Source organism: Lotus japonicus, chromosome 2, assembly GCF_012489685.1.
Source record: "Lotus japonicus ecotype B-129 chromosome 2, LjGifu_v1.2".
Classification (NCBI taxonomy): Eukaryota; Viridiplantae; Streptophyta; class Magnoliopsida; order Fabales; family Fabaceae; genus Lotus; species Lotus japonicus.
The window spans coordinates 65441585-65460698 of record NC_080042.1 but is presented as its reverse complement, the minus strand read 5'-3'; the positions used below and the strand labels follow the sequence as shown (position 1 = coordinate 65460698).

General features: G+C 30.9%; 1 protein-coding gene across 1 annotated transcript; it reads left to right on the top strand.

Annotated features, from left to right (window-relative positions):
• Positions 1-14923: 14923 nt before the first annotated feature.
• LOC130738896 (uncharacterized) lies at positions 14924-18887 on the top strand. Its single transcript, XM_057591073.1, has 3 exons — positions 14924-15061; positions 15194-15283; positions 16884-18887. Exon 3 carries the CDS (start codon positions 16912-16914, stop codon positions 18658-18660), a length of 1749 nt encoding a protein of 582 aa, XP_057447056.1. The 5' UTR covers positions 14924-15061; positions 15194-15283; positions 16884-16911; the 3' UTR covers positions 18661-18887.
• The last annotated feature ends 227 nt before the right edge of the window (positions 18888-19114 follow it).

The window sequence follows — 19114 nt, the reverse complement described above, 5'->3', positions numbered from 1 at the left end:
AGCAATACTCAAGTCGAAGTTATCGACGCCTACAATACAAATAGCTAGTAAGTAAGTTGCCCTAACCTCGAGTTGTTCTAGTCTCGCGGTGCAGGTCTCGCTCACAAGCTTGCTCAGTCAATCCCAAGGTTTCCACAATTGAACCTTTGAGCAAACAAAGCAATAATGAATCAACACAAGTCGATACAGTCGAAACAATCCTAACTAATGGTCGACAAAGCTCGAGAAGCTTCAGAGTACAACATTTAGGCACGAATGGAAGGGCTTCCCCCGAATGGATGAGTTTTGACTCGATTCAAGTTTTGTACAAAAACACTTTATTCGCTAAAACGTGCATAACTCGAGCTACAGAACTCGGAATGACACAAAACCAGCGCCAAAATTTCGACAATTGAAAGAGCTACGCAATGGCTCAGGTCATAGAGACTCAAAAATTATTTTTGGACACGGTACCCAAGCAAATAGGTTTCGGCCACTATAGAAAATAGGGTTTTCGAACTTTTTCTTCGATCTAAATCAATTCTTAGGTATTCTTAGGCGATATCTAGGCCAGGGAAACTCTCAGAAAAATTATCGGGTCGAAAACTGTCGCAGGGGTATTTTGGTCATTATTTTCAGCTCAGAATTTCAAAATTGGAATTTCGAAAAAAAAATTGGATGGGATCGATCCTAACGACATTTATAACAACTAATCCTACTAAAGCTAAGCTCAGTCGTGAATTTTCAGCTTAAAGAACGGAACTTTACCCAAAAATGGGTTTTTCCAACAGAAATTGATCCCGGCGGCATTTCGGCGAGATTCAACAGAAAACAACCGGATATTCACGCTCTAGAGTAAGTAGGCAATAAGTTTAGACACCAAAATCGGCTTATTTGGACAGTTTTACAAAAAGCTCCAAACTTTGAGCTCAGAAAAACATAGAAAAAGTCAACAGATCTGACGATCAGAAGTGAGGGATAGTAACTATACCTCGATGTCTACGCGTAGCAACGAACGGAACGACGATCGGTCAAGATTTGAAAAAAAATCACTTTGCCTCCAATCCTCCAAGAGCTCTCGGCCGTGTGTGTTGTGTTTGTGATTTTTTTTTGTTTTTTTTTCATTTTTCATACTATATATAGGAAATGGGAAATGCAGAAAAATGAGAATTTCGCGATTCCGATTTTTCCTACTGATTCCAACGTATTTTAGACACGATATTCTTCCCGCTGAATCTTCTAATTCTCCAAAGAAATATCAGTATGATTTTTGGTTTTCGAGGCTTGTTTTTAATGTTTACCGGCTTAAAAATGCACTTTATGCACTTTATGCTTTTGACCTCGGATGCAGAAACTTCCTTCTGAAGAAAGATTCGGAACGTCGATTAGAGTGGGCTTGCGCGGATGAAATCTTTACTTGAAGCTCCGAATAGAAAAAGTCTTCATCGTCCGTCGATTTTAGGGTTTTTGAACTATCAGGGATTCCGTTTCGGCAAACTTCCGAGAATTGGAATTTGACGTTCGTACATTCCAGAGATTCGCATCGAAATACTTGTTTATAGACGAATAAGAGAAATTCTAACATTTCTCTGAAGATTTTTGGAATTAGTTTCCATCGCGTCCTAAAGTGTAAATTAGCTATTTACTAGTGTCTTTGACCTAGGCTTAGGCGAATATTAATCGTGCTATAACTCTTATCGGTTTTGATACAATCCTTGAACTTTTCCTGAACCTTCTCCTTCATAAATTTATTTCATCCAATAAACTCTTGTTCAGGTTTCCCTTTACGATACATCGAACTTATTCGTTAATAAGGAATTCACTAATTTATTTTAAGCTTAAAATCTTGGGTCTCACACATTCCAAAATTTAATCAGTTGTTGTTTTGTCTTGGGTCACTTTTCGTTATTTTTTTTTTCTCAATCTACATGAGAGGATTGTTCTCATGATTTACTTTATTTATCAATAAAATTCATTTCAACAATAAAGTACAAGATTAATTGTTATATGCAATTACAGATTCCTTTGTTGTATTAAGTTTATTTTTTTTCAGTAATATAAACAGACGTCATCTAAAGTTTATATTCAATTAGTCATTCGCTATTTTCGTAATTCATTCTGGATTTTTTTTCAAGTTTATATATAAAAAAAACTTTAGTCAAATACCAAAAACACGTTTTTATCTTACCTTTTTTAAAATATAAAACCGTTTTTAATTACCTATTTAAAGTTAGTCTAATATCAATAACATTAATTTCTAAATAATTCTCTTTTATAAATTGAAAAAAAAAATGTTTTTATAGTGAGCAATTAAATGCATAATTAGTCAATGTTAAAAGCAATTAATTACATTTCCCGTTTTGTTTCTTTTTAAAATTTACGTGATTTGTGCAATTATTAAATAGTTTTTTCTTTCATTATAAAATGCTTTAAATTATTGACGTAATTTGTATTCAAATCATAAAAGACATTAAATGCTATTACCAATAAATGATATAGTCAAATTTTTAGAAAAAAAACATACCGAATTAATTACTTACTTATTTTTTTTTGTTACAAGAGGAAATCAATTAATTACTTCTTTCCTTTAATTTCCTCATCTAATTATTTATTTAAAAAATTAAAATTCGAACTTAAATAATTATTTCCTTTAATGTCCTTATATAAAAAATTAATAACATTTTCCCGTTTTGTTTCTTTTTTAAAATTTACATGATTCATTCATTAAAAAATAATTTAAATTAGCAATAACATTAACTGCGAAATAATTTCCTTTTATAAATTGAAAAAAAAAACGTTTTGTAGAATCAACAATTAAATGCATAATTAGTCAATGGTAAAACCAATTAATGACATTTTCCCGTTTTGTTTCTTTTTAAAATTTACGTGATTTGTACACTAATTAAATAAGATATTCTTGCATTAAATAATGATTTAAATTATTGACGTAATTTGTAATTAAATCATAAAAGACATTAAATGATATATGCAATATATGCTAAAGTAAATTTTTTTAAAAAAAAAAACTGCCGAATTAATGACTAACTTAATTATTTTTTGGTTATAAGAGTAAATCAGTTAATTACTTATTTAATTCATCTAATTATTTATTTAAAAAATTAAAATTTGAAATTAATTAATTAACTAATGACATTTTCCCATTTTGTTTCTTTTTAAAATTTACGTGATTTGTGCACTTAGTAAATACTTTTTCATTAGTTAAAAAATGCTTTAAATTAGCAATAACATTAACTGCTAAATCATTTCCTTTTATAAATTGAAAAAAAAATGTTTTTTATAGTCAGCAATTAAATGCATAATTAGCATATGGTAAAAGCAATCAATAACATTTTCCCGTTTTGTTTCTTTTTAAAAATTACGTGATTTCTACACTTATTAAATAGTTTTTTCATTCATGAAATAATGCTTTAAATTATTGAAGTAATTTGTAATTAAATCATAAAAGACATTAAATGCTATATGCAATAAATGCTAAAGTCAATGTTTTTTTTAAACCTGCCGAATTAATGACTAACTTAATTATTTTTTGATTATAAGAGTAAATCAGTTAATTACTCATTTAATTCATCTAATTATTTATTTAAAAAATTAAAATTCGAAATTAATTAATTATTTCCATTAATTTCCTTATATAAAAAATTAATAACATTTTCCCATTTTCTTTCTTTTTAAAAATTTACATGATTCATTCATTAAAAAATAATTTAAATTAGCAATAACATTAACTGCGAAATAATTTCCTTTTATAAATTGAAAAAAAAAAAACGTTTTTTAGAATCAACAATTAAATGCATAATTAGTCAATGGTAAAACCAATTAATGACATTTTCCCGTTTTGTTTCTTTTTAAAATTTACGTGATTTGTACACTAATTAAATAGGATATTCTTGCATTAAATAATGCTTTAAATTATTGACGTAATTTGTAATTAAATCATAAAAGACATTAAATGATATATGCAATATATGCTAAAGTCAATTTTTTAAAAAAAAAATTGCCGAATTAATGACTAACTTAATTATTTTTTGGTTATAAGAGTAAATCAGTTAATTACTTATTTAATTCATCTAATTATTTATTTAAAAAATTAAAAATTGAAATTAATTAATTATATCCATTAATTTCCTTATATAGAAAACTAATGACATTTTCCCATTTTGTTTCTTTTTAAAATTTACGTGACTTAGTAAATACTTTTTCATTAATTACAAAATGCTTTAAATTAGCAATAACATTAACTGCTAAATCATTTCCTTTTATAAATTGAAAAAAAAACGTTTTTTATAGTCAGCAATTAAATGCATAATTAGCATATGGTAAAAGCAATCAATAACATTTTCCCGTTTTGTTTCTTTTTAAAAATTACGTGATTTCTACACTTATTAAATAGTTTTTTCATTCATTAAATAATGCTTTAAATTATTGACGTAATTTGTAATTAAATCATAAAAGACATTAAATGCTATATGCAAAAAATGCTAAAGTCAATTTTTTTTAAAACCTACCGAATTAATGACTAACTTAATTATTTTTTGATTATAAGAGTAAATCTGTTAACTACTCATTTAATTCATCTAATTATTTATTTAAAAAATTAAAATTCGAAATTAATTAATTATTTCCATTAATTTCCTTATATAAAAATTTAATGACATTCTCCCGTTTTGTTTCTTTTTAAAATTTACGTGATTTGTGCACTTAGAAATAATTTTTCATTAATTAAAAAAATGCTTTAAATTAACAATAACATTAACTGCTAAATCATTGACTTTTATAAATTGAAAAAAAAAACGGTTTTTTATAGTCAGCAATTAAATGCATAATTAGGCTATGGTAAAAGCAATTAATGACATTTTTCCGTTTTGTTCCTTTTTAAAAATTATGTGATTTGTACACTAATTAAATAGGTTTTTCATTCATTAAAAATTGCTTTAAATTATTGACGAAATTTGTAATCAAATCATAAAAGACATTAAATTCTATATACAAAAAATGCTATAGTCAATTTTTTTAAAAAAAAAACTGCCGAATTTATTAATTACTTTTTTTTGTTACAAGAGGAAATCAATTAATTACTTATTTAATTCAACTAATTATTTACTTAAAAAAATAAAATTGAAATTAATTAATTACCTCCTTTAATTTCCTTTTATAAAAAATTAATGACATTTTCCCGTTTTGTTTCTTTTTAAAATTTACGTGATTTGTGCACTTATTAAATAGTTTTTTCATTCACTAAAAAATTCTTTAAATTAGCAATAACATTAACTGCTAAATAATTTCCTTTTATAAATTGAAAAAAAAAACATTTTTTATAGTCAGCAATTAAATGCATAATTGATCAATGGTAAAAGCAATTCATGACATTTTCCCGTTTTGTTTCTTTTTAAAATTTACGTGATTTGTGCACTTAGTAAATACTTTTTTCATTCATTAAAAAATGCTTTAAATTACCGATAACATTAACTGCTAAAAATGACATTAAATTCTAATTATAATAAATGCTATTTTCGATGGTAAAAGCAATTAATGACATTTCCCCGTTTTTAAATACATTAATTTGTAATCAATTCATAAAAGACATTAAATGCTAATTATAATAAATTCTATATTCGATTAAAAACCCTTTTTAAATTATTAATTACTTATTTAATTCATTAATTATTTATTTAAGGAAATTAATACATTAATTTGGAGTCAATTAATAAAAGACGATAAATGCTAATTATAATAAATGTTGTATTCGATTTAAATAAAAAACCCTTTTTAAATAATTAATTACTTATTTAATTCATTAATTATTTGTTTAAGGAAATTAATTACTTATTTAGTTCATTTTCTTTTATGAATTATAGAAAAAGGTTTTTAATATGTGTTTTAGTCATTATTTCAAAATTAATGTGAGTCAAATATCAATAACATTAACAGCTGAAATCATTTCTTTTTATAAATCTAAAGAAAAAACGTTTTAAAATAAATTCATAATTAATCAATGGTAAAAACAATGACTACTATTTATTTAATGATTTTTTAATTCATTTTGAAATTTCTAAATTTTAATTACTTATTTAGATTAAAATACGACATGTATTAAATGCTGATTAATGAATTATCGTTGTATTAAATTAATTTTATTATTTATAGTATATTATTAAAAACATTAATAATTTTATTTGATTAAGATATATTTTAGTCAATTACTAAATAACATTAAATAATATTAAAAATTATTTCAATATCATTTATTATTTAAAAAATTAAAGGTTGTCAAATATCATTAAAAGTTAGTCAAATATCAATAAAATTAATTGTTGAACTCATTTCCTTTTACATTAATTGTCAGCAAATACAAAAATATAACGGATTGTGTTTCTTTTACTTTTTTAAAAAATGTTTTCAATATACCAAATTAAGGTATCTAAAATAATTAATTTCGTGTCAATGATCAAAACATTAAGTATTATATTCTTTTACTTTTTAATAACTTTTTTTGCAATACACCTATTTAATGGTTTTAAAATTCATTAATTATTGGTCAATTAATAATAAAAACCATTAACTTTTTTTGCACACCAATTTAATGTATTTTAAATAGCTTAATTTTTGTCAATGATGACAAAATTAACTATGACATATCCTCTCCGTTCATTAAAAATATCGGTTTTTGTTCTAAAAAAAAAAATATCGGTTCAAATACACAAATTTTAATGGTTTTGAATGCAAAATTATTATAACTTTTAAACTCTATATTAATTTCATTTTAAAAAACGTGTTTAGAATTCAATGTCTTTTAGTGTTAGTAAATGCATTAATTTTTATTCAAGGAAAAAAGCCGTAAAATTTAATATCCAATTTAGTTTTAGAAAAAGTGATTAAATAAACTTATTTAATTTTTTTCTAATAAATGAATGCCAATCAATCAATATTAACATTAACTACCATAGTCATTTCCCTTTTTATAAATAAAACTCATATTTAGTATACATGTTCAACGGTTTTTCAAATAATTTGATTTTTAGTCATTGATTTTCAGACAATGAAAAAAACATTAATTACTATATCTCATTCATTTAAACAAAATTTTAATATACAAATTTAAGGATTTTTTGCTACAGTACTTTTGAGTGAATTGATAATTGATAATTACACGCATATTATAGTGAGACACAATTTGAGACTCTATGTAATTTGTTGCTTTCCTTCCTCTATGCGTCGGGCCTCAAAATCAATTATCAGAAATCAGAATTGATAGGTTGTAATGTCCCTGAGGATGAAGTATCAAGGCTTGCAAACTTGTTTGGTTGGAGAGTGGGCTGCCTACCCATTCAGTATTTGGGTGCCCCTCTTGGTGGGAATCCAAGGAGATTAGTCTTTTGGAGGCCAATGTTGGAGAAATTGCGCAACAAGGCAAGGTCCTGGAATTCAAGCTTTATATCACTAAGTGGGAGATTAGTGTTAGTAAAATTTGTTCTGTGCACCATTCCGCTGTTCCTAATGGCGATATTTAAAGCTCCAAAAGGTATTGTGGAGGAGGTTGAAAAGATCTTCTGTGCCTTCATCTGGGGCCATTCTCAAGGTCAGCGCAAAATCAATTGGATTGGGTGGGATCATATGTGTTTGAATAAGGAAGCAGGTGGTTTGGGTCTTGGTTTTATTGAGTGGCGAAACAAGGCACTTCTTTTAAAATGGGCGTGGAGATATGGCAGGGAAAAGGACAGTTTGTGGAGAAAATTTCTAATAGAAAGATATGATCTTGAACCTTGCTCTCTATTGTTGCATAAAGGCTCTCGTTACTTGTCAAGGGGTTCCAGAATCATTCAGGATATATGGAGTACTTTACAAGATGACAATTTGATGGCATTGGGTTTTAGAGACAATCTTATGATTTCAATAGGTGATGGCAAATGTTCAAAATTCTGGTTGGACCCATGGATTAGTGAGAGAGCTCTTTGTGATCTGTTCCCTAGATTATTCACCTTGTGTGAAAATAAGGGTGCATTGGTTGATGATGTGGGCTCTTATTATGGAGGTAGATGGCATTGGAACTTGTCGTTCCGCCGTGAGTTTTTTCAATGGGAAGAGGAAATTCATTCTCAATTCTGCTCTGTAATAAATAGCTTAATCCCAGCTTCTGGAAAATCAGATGAGATTATTTGGTGCCTGAATCGAACTGGTCTTTTTCTGTAAAAGAGTTATGCTTTTGGTATGAAAATCAGTTGTATAATCATCATAGCTGGCAGGTTCCGAAAGCTGTTTCAAAGCTTCTCCCTCCAAAGGTTGCTCTATTCTTTTGGCAAGCACAGCGAAACCGTATTGCTACAAAGGAAAATTTACAAGCCAGAGGTGTTATTTTAAATGATTCCGTAAACTGCGTTTTGTGCAATGAGGTGTGTGAATCTTCATCCCATCTCCTTCTACATTGCTATCCTATATGGCGTTTGTGGGTTTCTATCTTAAACCGAGAAGGAACCTTATGGGTAATGCCTGCTTCTCTTGAGAATCTCATTTTGGAATGGGATTCTCTCCCTAGATTATCTGATAAAATCCTTTGGAGTCTCATTCCCTATGCTTTATCATGGTCTATCTGGACATCCCGAAATGAGGTATGTTTTAATCAGAAACCTTTTATTAGCTCTGAAGTTTGGGATTTACATGTACTTCGCATTGGCTGGTGGCCTCTCCCATTGCTTCAAAAATCCTCATATTCTCTAGATCAACTTTCGCGGAATTTTGAGAGTATTAAGCTTGTTGTTAACTCTCCTCGAGCTCGTTTTGCAAGCTGGCTTCCTCCAGAGCCAGGTATAATTAAAGTGAATGTTGATGGTGCTGCTAAAGGTAGCCCGGGGATTTGTGGCATTGGTGGTGTTCTAAGAAACTGCAGGAATGAAATCTTAGGCTTCTTCTCCAAAAATACTGGTTTGGGCTTTGCTTTTGAAGCTGAAGTTAAGGCTGTTCATGAGGCTCTGCAGTTCTATTTGCTTAGAATGATTCGCAATATTTCTATTGAAAGCGACTCCTCTTTGGCAGTGGGTTGGATCAATAACTGCAGCAATAGACCATGGAAGCTTCTAAGCATGCTAAACCAAATTGATCAATGGCTTGTGGAGGTGAATTGCTTGAAAGTGTCTCACATCTACAGGGAAGCGAATTCTGAGGCAGATAAGCTGGCCAAAAGAGGTGCTAATCACTCTAAGGATCTGGTTTATTTCAATGAGTCTATAGCTTGGTTGGGCTCTTAATGGTTTCGGTTCTTTGTATTTTCCTTATATAGAGGTTACCTTTTGTTTACTGTATGTTGACCCTTATCATAATATTTCATGTTTGGGGCTTTTCGCTAATATTGGGATCTTTTGTCTATTGCTTGAGTACTTTTTTTCCCCCTCTGGTTTTTTCCCATTGGGTTTTTCCTTTGGGGGTTTTAATGAGGCTCGGCTCTAGATCCATTGTGTTCCCAATTTTTAGCTCGGGGGGTTAGGCTTTACTTTTGCTAGTTCTAGATCTGTTCTCTTGCTTTGCCTTTCCATCTACTTGAGAGGATTGTTCTCATGACTTTTTCATTAATAATATCATGACTTTTATTCTCAAAAAAAAAATTACACGCATATTATAATTTTTTATAAATTAATGATAAATGGTTTCAAATTAAAATTTAACTTTGTCAATTTTTTCATATCTATATATTGAAGGTGACCAGTTGCAAAATTTGTGTTTGGCTGAGATAGAAAAAATACTACAATGAAATGACAAATCTCTAAAGGATCATAGTTGCCTGCCCTACCCGATATTTGATAATTTGGAACAGTTTCAAAACAAGTTCATAGTAGATGAGCTTAACTATAACAAACAAGAAATGACAGCTAAACAGGCATCCTACATAACAATGATGACAGCAGAACATAATGGTGTATATTACAACATAATGCAGTCGGAAATTAGTCCCTCCCCGGAAAATTTACAAATTTGGGTCCTCTCGTTTGCAATAAGTCTGGGGGAGATCCTCATCGGAGCCCGGAGCTCCGGCGAGTGATGAATAGACATGCTGACTGGACAAATGATGCTGATGTGTCAAGGAAAAAAAATTAAAAATTAAAATAAATATACAAATCAATTTTAATTAATTAAAATTTCCTAATTGACCTTAACATCTAACTAATCCTAATCAAAGTCCAAAAACTAATCTAATTAACATAATCTGATTCCCCCAAAATTAATCTACAATTTCCCCCTCAAATTACCCCCAAAATCGAACCCTAATCATATTCAACCTGTGTTTCTATTCTTCAACCTCTTTCAAGTCATATCATTGTACCAAATGGAAGTCTACGGTCCTATACACACATATCAAATTCTTTTTTGAACGAACACAAATCAAATTCTGATATCAAGGGATTATGATCTTCATCCTCATCCATCTTGCTTTTACTTTTAGCATTTTCTTTGCCTTTCAAACCAGTGCTCAATAGTACAGTTTGTCCACCAGATTTCTCCACCAAACCTGCAACCTCACCATCACCCCCACCCAACCGAAACCCCAAACCCCCACCCCAAACCGCAACCTCAATCCAACAATTAAAACCCTAAAACATGAGTTCCAAGACCGAACAACAGCCAAGCCACCTTCAACCTCAGAACCAGCGATCCACCCTAGCTTCCAATCTCAATCCATAAAAACTCAACCCAGAAAAACACTGATTGAAGCCAGAAGAAGAAGAAGAAAAATCAAGAATCGTAGGGAAGAAGGTTAGATCTGGTGCTCAATTTATGAATCCCCTCATTGTTTCAGCCATGGAAGAGAAGAGGCAGAGATCGAGAGAGAGATCACCTCTATTCCTCCTTTTCCAGATCTGGGTTCATCACCACCCAAACCCAGACGCGAACGTCAGTCAACTTCAGCCACCACGCCTAGCCACCACCAACACCACCCAAACCCAACAACCGAGCCACCACCACCACCACCCAAACCTAGCCACCGAGCCACCACAACCCAGAAACTTGCAATTGGAGCCAGAAAGAAAAAGGGGAGAAAGAGAGATCCGCAGAGAAGGTGTGTGGAGGAAGAAAGGAAGAGGCAGAGGTTGAGGGGATGAAGATGATGAGATGGAGAAGATGAAGATGATGAACAAGGAGATGTGGATTTGAGCTTTTCTGTGTTTAACGTGTTTAACTTCACCATGGATTTTTTTGATAAGCAGATTAGGGTTATTAGTTAATAGGTTTAATTTTAGTTAATTTGATTAATAAATCTTGTTTAATTTTAGGTTTAATTTATTTAGGGAAGATTGTTGTGATTTTTATTTTTTACTTAATAAGTTTCATATCAATTAATTAATTTGGTGTAATTTGAGTTTTTAATTTATTTAATTTATTTAATTTTATTTAGTTTTCTGACTTGTATTTTAATTTTTATTTATTTTTAAAATCCACTTAAGCATTTTTATTCCAGTCAGCATGCCAAGTCATCACTCGTTGGAGCTCCGGGCTCCGGTGAGGATCTCCTCCAAACTTATTGCAAACGAGAGGACCCAGATTTGTAAATTTTCCGGGGAGGGACTAATTTCAGACGGCGAGACAAAGACAGGGGCCAAGTAGACGATTAACCCTAATTATTTTGGTCAACAACCAAACATAAACTTTTATACAATAAACCAACATGTACAAACTATGAATAACAATCGACGACTAAATTTTTTTCCAGGGAATATAAGCTAACTGTTGGTTTAAACTACACTACAGTAATGTTCAATCCTAACATTCCACAAGCAGTGTGTTATAGACACGGGTATGTATGTAGTGAGGATATCATATTACTTTGAACAAGTTTAGTGGACAATAACAACATAGTTTTTGTTTGTGATTATTTGAGTGTGAAGTAGTTCCTACTCAAGTAATGAACGTTTTGATTGAAAGATTAAAAGTTGTTGAAGAAGGTGAGTTCCTAAAGCTTTTTCCAAGCACAAAGATTAAAAATTTGGTTTCATACAGATCAGTATGTTTTCCTCACTTTTAATTTAATTTATTAGACATTGATTTTCATTCAACAATTGAATTAATTAAACCATTACCTATTATATTATTTAATTAGTATTAATGATACATTTATTAATTTAGTAAAAAACTTATAATGTTAGCATTACACTACCCCAAACGTGTATTAAATAAAAAAAATGGGGATATAAATTTAGATACACTAACTACAAAATTAAATAATTATTAAATAAAATTAATAATGAGCTGTTTTTATTTTTTTAACGTATAATCACCTATTCAATACTTTTAAAAATGCACTAAATTGATAATTTATTATAGGAAAGTAATCACACATTAAAATTGAGATAAAATACGAATAATTTATATCATAAACTCTTATAATCTTTCATTATTTTTAATTGCTTTAAAATCATAACATTATAATAGGAATAAAAATATTTTGATACACGTCTTGAACAGATTTAAAATAGATTAATTTTTACTCAATGGGAGAAATGATTAACTACTGTATTTATTTCTTAAAATAAAAGTTTCTAAAACGGGTATTTAATGGTTTTTTAAGACATTAAATTATTACCAATTTTAAAAAAAGGATAAAAAAAGGTTTTTAGAAATAAATAACGTATTTAAAAAATTTAAATTCAGCTATTTAACGGTTATTAAACACTTAAATTTAAACCATTAATTTATTATTACAACGTACAATATCTATTGTACATGCCGCAATTAAGGAAATTGTGAGCACAGATGATTGGTATTATCATGATTGCGAATGTCACACATCAACATACTCCGACGGAGCACAATATTATTTTCCAAAATGCAACAAGCGCATAACTTCTACCATACGGTAAACTCCAAATTGCATAAATTAATTAATTTGATCAATATACAATCTATTTCATTATTTCTGTTTACATTAGGTACAAGTTGTTTATAAATGGTGCTGATAATACTGGCTCTGCAACTTTGACCATTTTTTTTTATCGCGAAGGTTGTTATTTGATCAATAAAAAAAGCAATGATATAGTGGAAAAAAGGGAAAATGTGAACATATTCATTTAAAAATAAATACTTTTTTTTTGGAAAACCAAAAGAGAAGGCTAACCCAAACTATGAAAAAAAATACTTTTACATTGCTCAATTAATTCATAATATATTTATTTTTTCATTTTATATAAAATACAATCTAGAACGGCTACATGGAACACCCCCCAAGAGAAATTGTTGATTTAGTCCACAAGGAATTTCTTTTCAAAGTAGAGGGGAAGGATAGATGCGGATGATGGTTTAAATCAGCATTTAACGTCCTGAAAATTTGCAATGACCCGCAAATAATTTCAAAATTCAAATCAAAGGTATAATTTTAAAACTTTTATTGCTAAATCATAATTGTTTATATCTACTTCATGATTTCTGATATTTTTGTTTCACATGTGAAATCTCTGACTGAGTTGTTGGTTATAATTATTGTAATATAGGTTTGTTTAAGTCAGTGGACTACTCATTGAATCTTACTATAACTGATCGAATGCAAATACCAACAATTAAAAGGAATATCAATGCATACAAATATTTGCATTTGAATTAATACCAACAAATAATTATCTTTTAAGAATAATTAACATTATGCATATTTAAAAAAAACTTTGCATGTCATAAATGTGATATAAAAAAAATTAAAGTCTTTAATGAAACATTATAAATTAGATATTACCAATTGTAGTAATAATAAATTAATACTGAAAATGCTCAAATTTAAAATTTTGAATGAAGTCGTTGAACATATCCAAAGAGATGGTCACACTGACGTTGACTCAATTGTTGATATACCACTTAAGATTGCCTCAGATTCCTGGAACCAAAAACTCGCGATGGATGCTATTGCAAACAACGTTTCTGATTCCAACAAAGCCAATAATCGTCGCTCCGACGAAGGTTCCATACCAGAAGATGTTGGAAATACAGATGCAAAAATGTAATGTTGAAGAGGATGGAGGTGGAGAAGATTTAGTATCATTTCCTTAAGATTGCTTACAAATAAATAGCCTATGTGCCAAACTTTTCCTTATTCGTCTTTAGCAACAATGACAATTTGTTTTTTTTTTGAATATTTACCTATGTGGTCAATTTCAATAATTTAAACAATTTTTCTTATTTCGTATATTGACCGTGATTATCAAATATTCAATAAATTGTTTCATATTCGTAAATCTACGTGCATAAATCTATTTATATGTGTTTTACACCCTACACCACATTACTTTGCAAAAAAAAAAACGCCGACAATGGCCTATTTTTTAGAACAATATTCTTTAAAACACACTAAAAAGAGACAAACACAAATGTGCAAAAAAATACTAAAAAAAAACACATAACTCTAATTAATAAAAATAGTATAAAATATTTATTCAAAAAAATTTAAACAAAAATTTAAAATTAAACTCCCTGTGCAAGGCACGGGTCATAAACTAGTACATATTGGAAAGGACAGTGCACTGAGGCCCAAATGATTGGCCCAATCATGCATACTAGAGAGAACATTCTAGAGTAGAGCTAAATTAATTAACTAATACTTATTATTCAAAGAAACTACTCTTAATACTTATAATCAATGTTTGCAGAACCGGACCGGTCATTGAACTGGTTGAGGCACCGGTTTAAGGTTTATTGGTTGGACCGTGGTTGAATCGGGGTCCAACCGGTGATCATTAAATAATATTTTTTAAATTGTTTACATGGTATATTAAACAATATTTATAACAAATGTGATATTTATAAATTTGAAAAAAAAATACTTTTTTTATTCATTATTTCACTAGATGTTAACTTTGATTCATTTATTACGAATAAAAACAAGAAGTGAAAGTTTTATTATATATTACGTGCAAGAAAGTCTATATTAGTTCATTTAGTAATGACTAGACAAAAAAAAGCCCAGCCCAAATTAAACCCTAATACACTAATACTAGGGTGCAGACACAAAACACCCAAGATTGAAGACCTGCGCAGCCAGCAAGCAGCCTCCCTTCTTTCTTTTGCAGCTTGAACTTTCTGGAGTAGACACAAGAAGGTATGAGCTCCTTCTATCTCGTGGTCATCCAAGCCATAAAGAACCATATTTCATCTTCTTCTATTAATTCTTTCCTCTTATGCTTTTATTTTCATCTTCAAATACTGGCATAACATCTTTGCATCTCCACAGTGTACCATCTCCGGCCGACGTTGACCGGCGCGACATCTCACCCTATTTCACTCTCTCACCGTCACGCCGCCGCATCTCTGAGAAGCACAGGTGCGTCTTTCTCTTAGTGATGCTGATATTAAAGGTCCATTTTCGGGTACTAAAAAAACTAATAAATAGATTTATTCTTCATTAATTATGAAAATGGAATTTTACTGAGCTAATGAAATTTCAGAGATCCACTATTTTGAGTGGAGATGTTATCATAAGTCATCTGGCAGCATACTCAAAGCGTAAATATGTTGTTTTCCTGGTATCCTGTGTACCCATTTTTATTCTTGATTTATTACAAATATAAAGGTCTTTAGGATATGCTAAACCGAATGGTCTTCTTGTGAATATATTGTGCCCTTCAAGTAATTAATGTTACAATTATGATGACAAACAGCAATTCTCACTTTTCATTTAGCCACATGTTTAATAACCCAAATAGCTGAGCTCTTCGCTAACATAGGTCTGTTTGGCTTTACTTCCTCTCTATACAAATAGGAAAATGTAAGTGTCTTGAAATACGTGTAGAATGGCATTTTGCTGGGTTAAATCTGTAGTAAATATGCATATGCAAGATAGGTTTACAAAGCCCCAGTTCTGTAGTAAACATGCATTTTGCGACACTATGATTTAGATAATGAATTTATGAGTTTTGCTATTGAATATTCCATGATAGTAATTTTGTTGCTCATTGCCGTATTTTTTTTTCAGATACATTCTATTTAGCTCATTTTGATACATATTATTTGGGCTCTAGACCCGAGCCCGTGTTAGCCTAGGCATAGGAGATGTCTCGGTGGTTTGTCGTGAGAGGCCTAGTGTCTACCGTCAATCATCGAGTCATCACCCAGATTATTACTGACCCCTTGATTAATCAGTGGATAGGGAATACCTACGTCTGATTAATCCTGTGGCCAGGACCTTGTCTGTCTACGTGACGGGGTAATCTGGGGACCAAAGTTTAGAGGTCAAAATGTCCTTCATCATCTACTTGCATGATTTAAAATTAATACTATCCTTCGTAATTAAACATTTCCAACATACTTGCATGTCTACTTGCATGTTCCCTAATTCAATAATTTTTTTTCTTAAGTAAACTTATGTGGTAAAATTTAGGCTTAAATGCACTTTTGGACTCCCAAGCTTACATTTTTTGCGATTGTTGACCATTGTCTTATTTTTCTACAAATTGAGATCATAAGATAATGGTCAACAATCGCAAAAAATGTAAACTTGGGGGTCCAAAAGTGCATTTAAGCCTAAATTTAATAAAAGCCTTCATCTTTATGGTATCCTTTATTAAGAATGTGAACTTAAGGTTAATTGATGAAGATTTTGAATTTTGGGTATCTTTGTTTTTTTTTCTTGTTAGATTCTGATAGTGAGATTAATTTATGATTATAAGTAATTATTACTTGGTCTATGCATGATAATTTGATGTTTCTAAGCTCGATTATATACACATACATAGTGTAATATGTGTGAGCTCATAAGGGGGTTTGTTAAGTACTATTATGTTGTAAAATTTAATAAAAGCCCTCATCTTTCTTTGTATCCTTTATTAAGGTCTTAAATGCTTGTTTGTGTTGATTTTTTGAGTTGAATTAAGTAGTTTATTCATTGGTAGTAATATCTTCTCCATCTATTCTTTTTCTTGCAGAATAGACAAATTTTGTTAACAAGTCCAAATGGAGGGGGTTCAAGCTGTGCCAGATATAAAGAGAAACATAAAGGTTTCAGCCGTGATCGATGACTATAAGGAACTCAAGAGAATTGTGGGGCTGGTTCCTAAAGGTATAACTTGCGAGTTTACAAGGGCGTATGGGCGATTTTTGAGCCTACTATATATCGAAGTAGACGTGGATGTTTTGAGCGCTTTGACTCAGTTCTGGAATTCGAACATCCGGTGTTTTGAGTTCTCCCAATTTGATGCTGTTCCTACTCTAGAGGAGTATACTACCATGATGGATTGTCCGATAATGGATAAGGTAGGTGTATACCTTTATAAGGAGCAGCATGTGGAGATATCAAAGGTGATAGGTCCCCTAAATATTCCAGAAGATTGCCTTAAAAAATGCCTTGCAAAGGATGATAACAACCAGGTCCGTGGTTTGAAAAGAAACATGCTTGAAAAACATCTTGACATGCTAGTTAAAATGAGAAATTGGGCCGCTTTCAAGAAGACTTTGCTCCTCATCATTTTTGGGGTAGTTCTCTTCCCTCGTGGAAAGACGGAAATTGACCGAGCCGCCATGGATGCCTACTTTCAATTTGTAGAAAATAAGGCGTGCCCTATCCCAGCGGTACTAGCAGAAACGTTGCGCACTGTGGATGTGTGTCGTAATAAAAAGAAACAAGGGAATCTTCAGTGTTGCCTTCAGTTACTTTACGTGTGGATTATAACTCATTGTTATGTCCGCCGCCATATGGACGTTTCTGCTCCGATTGCACTGGTGGATTTTCACAAAATACCGGTGAAAAAAATGACGGTCCTTGAATGGAAGGAAGAATTCGCAAAGCTAGAATCAGAGAAGTTCTTCTGGGTGTGTCCTTGGTATAAACCGAAAGATATAATCATTGGTTGTGGAAGTTTCCATCATGTCCCGCTGATGGGGACAAGAGGGTGTATATCCTACACTCCTATTGTGGCTCTTCGCCAGCTCCGACAGGTCCAAGTCAAACCATTGAAAGAGCAGCTTGGAGGATATAATTTCGCGTATACCGTTGGAAATGCCCTAGAAACAAATCTAGTGAAACGCTCTTGGAAACATGTCCACAGAAAGAAAATAGAAGGTACTGGAACACCTCGTCCTACCGTTACTCCTGAGTACACAGAATGGAGAGAAGCCAGGGATGTTCAAATTTATGTGCCTAAGGAGAGGATGCCTACAACTAAAGACTTGGCAGATATGACCATTCGTATTGAGGAGCTCACAGCACTGGTACATCAGTTGCAGCTAGAGAATGAGGCTAAAGATTTTAAAATTTCCAACCTAGAATATGAATCTCATAAGAAGGACCAGAAAATACAAAACCAAACTGAGAAGATAAACGAGCTTGAGGAAGATTATAGAAAATGTTATAAGATGTCAAAGAGGCCAAGAAGCGATGGAGGAACGTCATCAGCCACAAAGTTCCAAGAAGAAATTAGGGATTTGAATATGTTGATTAAAAAAAACTCAGATGAGAAAAGCAGATTGGAGAGTGTATGTAGAAGTTTAAGAGATGAAAATCGAAGGCTAGAAACATCATCCCAGGAGATGAAAAAGGAGTTGGAGTCTAAAATTAATCAGATGGAAATTACGGTTGGATTGACAAGAATGGCCGAGATAAGAAGGGATACAGATCTCAGAGCTAAGCAACAACAAATTGATGCCTTGGAAAAAGAAATCCAAGTTTATGAGGAGAATTTTGAAAAATTGCAAAATTGCCACTGAAATGTGAGACTCTTGAGACGAACGGGTTTTGCTTTGCTTTTATCTCTCTAGCCTCTGTTTCTCATATATTTTGGAATATATGTTGACACCTGTCATGGTTTGTTTTTCAATTGGTATTAGTTCTTGCTTAAAAGAGAAGGCTGCGTAATGTAATCTTTGGGTTTAAGAATGAATCAGTCATTTGATCCTTTAACATAAAATATTGACCGTCTCCTAATTTTGTGACTCACCATTTCCTCTGCATATTTATTTAGCATCATTTTCATTTAGATCCAATTATTAAAAAGAATATCATAGTCATATTAGTATCTATTGAATCTATCTCTAAAGTAGATAGTCACTACTAAAAATTATAATATACCCTTTAAAATAACTCTCTTTTAGTTTAAATCTCGCGTCATGCATTGATGGAATAAAACACTTTATCAACATATATCAAACATTTTCATATTTT

Excerpts from the sequence above, each read along its gene's own strand:
- LOC130738896 (XM_057591073.1), top strand. The coding sequence starts at position 16,912 with ATGGAGGGGGTTCAAGCTGTGCCAGATATAAAGAGAAACATAAAGGTT.